At 48.2% G+C, this 6,301-nt stretch overlaps 1 protein-coding gene across 1 annotated transcript; it reads right to left on the bottom strand.

Moving 5' to 3' along the window:
• Positions 1-3,084: 3,084 nt before the first annotated feature.
• Positions 3,085-5,688, bottom strand: LOC306652304 (polynucleotide 5'-hydroxyl-kinase NOL9-like; the record flags this gene model as incomplete). Its single annotated transcript, XM_079125274.1, has 1 exon — positions 3,085-5,688. The coding sequence occupies one exon, from the start codon at positions 5,686-5,688 to the stop codon at positions 3,574-3,576; it is 2,115 nt and encodes a 704-aa protein (XP_078981400.1). The 3' UTR covers positions 3,085-3,573.
• Between the last annotated feature and the right edge of the window lie 613 nt (positions 5,689-6,301).

The raw sequence follows: 6,301 nt of genomic DNA, 5'->3' as shown, positions 1-6,301 counted from the left end.
TAATGTTAGCACTCATTGATATAAACTTCCCCTTTAGTATTGTTTTGGCTTTATCCAATATCTTCCGGTATGTTGTTTCCATTTTTGTTTGATTATAGGAATTTTAAAATTTCCCCCATAATTTTTTGAATGACTCCATGTTCAACCAAAACCATATTGTTTGATCTCTGTGTATTTGTATAATTTCTGAAGTTTATCTTGCTATTGATTTTTAGTTTCATTTTAGTGTGATCTGATAAATGTAAAAAATTATTTCAATTACTTATGCCCTACAATGCAGAAAAACTTCCATGTGATGATGAAAAGAATGTGTATTCAGTTTGAGAATGTAATATTGGGTAGATACATATTAAGTCCTCTTTGTCTGTAGTATAATTTATCTCTGATGTTTGTTTCTTCATTGACATTTGGCACAGATGATTGATCCGTTGGCAAGAGTGCAGTTTTGAAGTCACACACTATTATTTTATAATAACTTATATCTCTCATTATGTCCAATACTGTTTGTTTTAAAAAATTGGTTTTCTAGTCTTTGATGCATATGTACTAAATGTCATTATATCTTCTTAGTGAACTATTCCTTTGATCAATATGTAGTGACCTTACCTTATCTGGTTTTGCCTTAAAGTCTGTTTTGTCAGATATAAGTGCATATGCTCCTACTTGCTTTCAGATCTTTTTTTTTTTTTTTAACCTGGAATAAAATGGTTTATTTACATAATAAAATCACAGTTACATTCATATTCCAAAAATCTTCGATGACACAAGTTCACGTATGACCGGAAAAGCGTTGGAAGGAAGCCACATGTAACAGGGCACAATGCTACAAACACAAACACCAGACGCAGCAGCCTCAGAGGATTCACAGTGCTACCTGGGAGGGGGCTTCAGCATGATTCCCTACACGTGTAAACGTAGGCAAGGGGGCGAGCAGTGTGCACATCACTCAACACGACTGTGAGGAACAGGACTGGGGCCTGCCTCCTGGCTCATCCCTAGTCACACCACACACCAGGAGCACGCCAGACCCCACCTCCTCCTCTCCAAGGAGCCCAGGTGGAACTACCCCATCCTCCAAGAAACATGGTCATTCACCTTCCTCAAAGGCACGTGCTCGGAAGGGATGCACTGGGATCCCAACTCAGTCCTGCCATCAAAGCCTGCTGCCTGAGTCACTCTATCGCCACACAAACCTAAAATAATAAACTAAACCTATCAGATAATTTTTTAAAAATCATCACCAGGGGCTGGGGAGCTAGGTCTGTGGCACAGCACTTGCCTGGCATTCACAAGGCCTGGCTGTGATCTCAGCACCGCCCCTGAAACCACATCTGGTACAACAAAAGGGACCCCACGTCCCTTGGTCCTCATACCATTTACCAGGCAGAAACCCGCGTGTCCGTCGGGTTAAGAAACTGCCCATCTGAGGGGTCCAAGTGGAGGATGCAGGACCTGGGCCCGGCCTGCCCTGAGCTGCTCCCGCGTGCCACCTCTGGGCAGGCTAGGCCTGTTCGCACAGCCTCTCTAGGCTCGGCCTTCAGTTCCACGCGCTGCCTGCAGAGGACGCACTGATTCACTGCTTCCGAGAAAGTTTAACCGTAGGACAAATGGGAACAACCTGGACCATATTTATTTATGAAATAAGTCATAGAATTTGAGAATCTTGATTATTTTCACATCTATTTTTGCCATGGATAGATTTCTGTAAAAGAATTGATATTAAAGAAACATAAAAACTGACAGTTGACCAAGGTTTTGACTTTCTAAGCATATGCTTCTGGAAGCACGTTCTTCTTTGGAAATCACACAGGAGAATGGCCCAGAGAGCAGGCAAAGAAGCCTCCTCTGGAGAGTCCTTGCTGTGGAGCCTGAGGCCTGCCCAATCTGACCTTTTCTGAGCACCCTGAAGGCCACCGACAAGGGGTCACATGGACAGAGCGCCAGGTGGATGTCACTGTTGTGGTCTGAGGTGACGAAAGAGCCACCTCCAGAACCTTCAAATCCCTGGACAAGCGTGACTGGGTTCCCCTCAACCGCACCCCTCCTGGCTCCCAGCACGGGCTAGCGGTGCCCTCTGGTGCTGACGGGGTTTCTTACCTATGGGACAGACATTTAAAGGTCCACAACTAAAGGCCAAAAGCAAAGTTCCCTCTTTCAGACCCAGAGCCACGGCTGGGAAAGGCGCAGACGGCTGACAGGGCAAACCGTCCTGAATTCTTTGCATGGACAACACAAGCACATGGCATGAGCTACCTTCAGATCAAAGTGACAGCTAGCAAGGGGACTCCAAGGCACCCTCGTCCTGCGGCGAGGCTTCCTGTGCACATCTGTGAGGCAGTGCTGTGGTCTGCAAGGGGCCCAGGGGCCACAAAGGCGTTGGCGATGAGGACCATCGCCCGTAAACGAACACCGTGCTGGTCCACAGCAGCGTGAAGTGCTCCTGAGCACCCACCCCAGAGCTACAGGGAAGCAAGACCTGGCCACTCGCCCGGCCACGTCCAATCAGGAGGAGGAGACCTGAGAATGGCCACCTCCAGGGAGAGGTGCCGGCAGGAGGAAGCTGTCACGGCAGGACGCACGTGGCTTCCAGCACGGTGCAGGTGCAGGAGCAGCTGTTTGTGGTGGTGACCGAGCTCTTCATGACAGCCTGCTGGCCCAGCCTGGAGCTCTGCCACGGCCTCTCTGATCTTCAAGGAGGTGCCAGTGAGAGCAGATTTAGGTTTACAGAGTCACCAGGAACTTTTTCAGATTTGAGGATAATTTCTTCAGCGAAGCCTCAGAATTAAAAAAAAAAAAATTAAAGGGCTCTTGATTCTGAGCTTTTATCGATTAAAGCAACGGACCAAATGCGATCTTCTGACTTGGACCCATGTGACCAGGAGAAGCCTGGCGGTGCTGACGGAGCAGAGCCCCCTGCCTGTGTCTGCCCCTCTGAGGGCACAGGCAGCTCCCAGCCTCAGGCTGGGGTCTGCATGGTCTGCCTACCTTCCTGGTACAGTGTATGGCCCAGTCTCCCTGTTCTTATCTTGATTCCAATAACTGGATCCTGGCAGAATTTTCTTTAAGGAACCGGCTCAATTCTTCCTGCTTCCATGGTGTACAACTTCCCACTGCTTGCTGGATTTGTTTTTTGTGGCACTGGGGACCGGACACCAGGGTGCTCTACCACTGAGCTACAGTCCTTGCCCGTCTTATTTTTTATTTTGAGACAGGGTCTCCCTTAAACTGCTGAGGCTGGCCTCAAACTTTTGAACCTCCTGCCTCAGCCTCCTGAGTCGTTGGAGTTGCTGGGGTCACAGGAGTGTGGCACCGTGTCTGGCTCATTGCCTTAGATCCTCTAAGAAAACACCAGACTGCAAGAAGGATAAACCATACGAACATCAGGGCCAAGTACTAGGTCATGTAGCTTTAAGAGAGAAACGTGAAGCTTTTCATTATACAACCCTCACGAGTCCACAGGAAGCGCTGTACGTAAGGGCACCATCCGTGGCCCCAAAACCCACCAGGTCTGCTGGTGTCAGGCTCAACACCAAGCTTCCTGGTACAAATGTCTCTCCTCTCGTTGAAACTTGTTTACTTTTTCCGATAGAACCTGGGTCTTCGATATAGTTTCCCTTCCTGAGTGTCATTAAATTCTCTTGCTCCAATTTTCTCTGATGCTCCAGGAAGTTTGAAATTATAATCTGTGGTGACGTAGGGAATTGTTCCTTCAGGTCCACGCTGGCTCTTGAAGATACACTGTGGAATGGAAATGGCCCCCACCAGCAGACAGTTCACCGTTCTCAGTTCTTCTGGGGGCACAGGAGTGAGGATGTGGTACAGTCGCTTCTCCATGTCGATGCCTCTACAGATTCCAAACCCCAAACAGTCACAGATGGGAGTCTGGGCCAGCAGGATGGGCCCCTTTGTGTAGCCTCTGACATCATCCAGGATCTTGCAAAGGCCAACCCAGCTGGCATTCACGGCATAGAGTACGTGAGTGGGGGCGACATCAGCATGGGCAATCCGGAGGGCGACTGCATTGAAAGGGACCTGATAGGGCATCAGGCCATGTAAAGGACTGAGTGATTTTGGCACTGGGGGCAGCAGCTGGCCAAGATAACCTAACACTGCCAGTTCTCGAAAAATTCTGTTATGTGACTCCCTATTCCTTGAAGTTTTTCTGAATGAAAACTCTGAATAAACACTCATCAGTTTATGTCCTGTAAAAAGAACTGGACTCTCTTTATCTTCGTCAGCAAATTCCAAATTATCTGCGAATTCTGGAAGTTCGTAGCCACGGTTCCTGACCCTGGACTTGCTCTTTGTGTACAGGCCGTCCATGTTATCCACGTAGTCTGGGGTGAGGCTGGCCATGTATCTGCTCTGGGAGGTGTGAAGCTGGACGACGTGGGTAGGAGACAGCAGCCGGATCAGGTCCATGAGCAGCAGGAGCCCTTCGTCTGCCACCCAGCCCATGGTGTTGACGATAAGCGGGCACTCTCTCTTATAAGAGCTGAACACGTATTTTATTATCTCAATATAATTCTCGCAGTTGTTCTCACAAGAAGGCTTCCCGTAATACACCATCTTCTGTGGCGTCCTCTGGTGGGTGAACGGCGGTCCCAGAACTGGTTCTGTGACATTAAGCAAAGAGATGCAGCCGGGAGGTGTGAACTCTGTCTGCCCCAGGTCACATTCCAAATAGTCAATGCAGGGAATACTATTTAACAACTGGTTAATCAGGTATCTGTTAAATGTTGACTTTCCAACGTCCTGGTCACCACAGACCAGAATGACAGGGCAGCCATCTGCTTCTTCAGAAGAAACACTCACTAACTCTTCCAGGGCTGCCAGGGCACTCTCACTTAAATTAAGTGCTTTTTTCCTTCTCTCTTTTTTGATACCAACAGACCTCAAGGCTAAATATTCAGCATTAATCTGGAAAGTTGTAACCTCTTGTGTGAAAATGTAAGATAAACCCGGATAGCTGGTTAGGAAGTTCACAGTGGAGGTTTTCAGACGTTCTAGCATCACAATGGAACACAGAGGAGAGAAATTCTTCATCGACCAACATCTGTCCTCCAGGTTAAGATGAGATCTGAGCAAAATCCGGGCTTCCTTTCTTATCTCTTTCTCACTTTTCTCAGGCATGGAGTAATGGATTGCATTAATGGTCAGGTACGCATGGGTATAGGTAGAGAAGTTATCTTGGGCAGGCTGGCCTTGGCTGATGATATAACCAAACACCTCCACCTGGCCATAGACGCAAGTCAAACGACAGATTCCACTAAAAGTAAAAGTCTGCTCCGCCGGCAGCAGCAGCAGCGCGCGGCCCGGGCCCAGCTGCCGCACGGACAGGACCGGGAGCTTCTGGGGGCCGCTCGCGGAGGCGGCCGGTTCTGGCTCGGGGCCAGGGGCCGGGCCGGGGTCGGGGTCCGCGGCCTTGGGCCTCCGCGCCGCCGCCGCGCGGGAGCCCTGGCCGGCGCCCTCGCACCAGTCCCCGCCCGCGGCGTGGGCCTGCAGCAGCCGGCGCCGCCGGCGCCGCCGGCCGCTCCAGCGCAGTGTCCAGAGCCGGCGGCGCGGCCGGCGGCTGAGGATGAGCTGGGGCCGGGCCTTGCGGACCCGCAGCCACGTGGAGCGGCTCGCGCCGCGCCGCAACAACAGCACCCTGCTTTCAGATCTTATTTGCTTATATTCAATAAGCATTTATTTTTCTCTGTTTAGTGAGTAATCCCATCATATATGATGCTATTCTTTGGTCAGAAAAAAGTTTTTATTTTTTAAATTAGGACTGGGGATGTAGCTTAGTGGAGGAGTGCCTACTTAAAAAGCATGGGTCCTGGGTTTGATCCCTAGCACTGAAAGCGAGGAAAAAACAAATAATTTACAGTTTAAAACAAAATAAAATAAAAAATTAATAATGTTTGGAGTGATTATGTGCACTACAGAAATTCCAATGAAGGTCTGGGATACATGTATAAAGTCTCTGCCTTTATGTTTGGTATGCCTCTTCAAATTATTGCTCCTGTATAATTGCAAAGTTTTATCCTTTGACTACCATCTAACTAATCCTCCCAGAATTTGGGCACCACCATTCCATTTTCTACTTCTGAGTTCAAATTTGTAGATTTCATATGTAAATAAGATTGTAAAGATTTGTCTTTATGTGCAAGTCTTTCTTCACATAACATATGCCCTCCTGATTCATCCATGTCACAAATGACAATACTTCATTAAAAAGAAAAAATGTCAAATAGAAATCCATTCTGTATATGCACCATATTTTCTTTATTCATTCTTCAATTAGTGGATAATTTGG

This window comes from Sciurus vulgaris (assembly GCF_902686455.1).
Source record: "Sciurus vulgaris genome assembly, contig: HiC_scaffold_175_arrow_ctg1, whole genome shotgun sequence".
Taxonomy (NCBI): Eukaryota; Metazoa; Chordata; class Mammalia; order Rodentia; family Sciuridae; genus Sciurus; species Sciurus vulgaris.
Note: the sequence above shows the minus strand (reverse complement) of the source record. Positions and strands in the feature narration are given on the sequence as shown.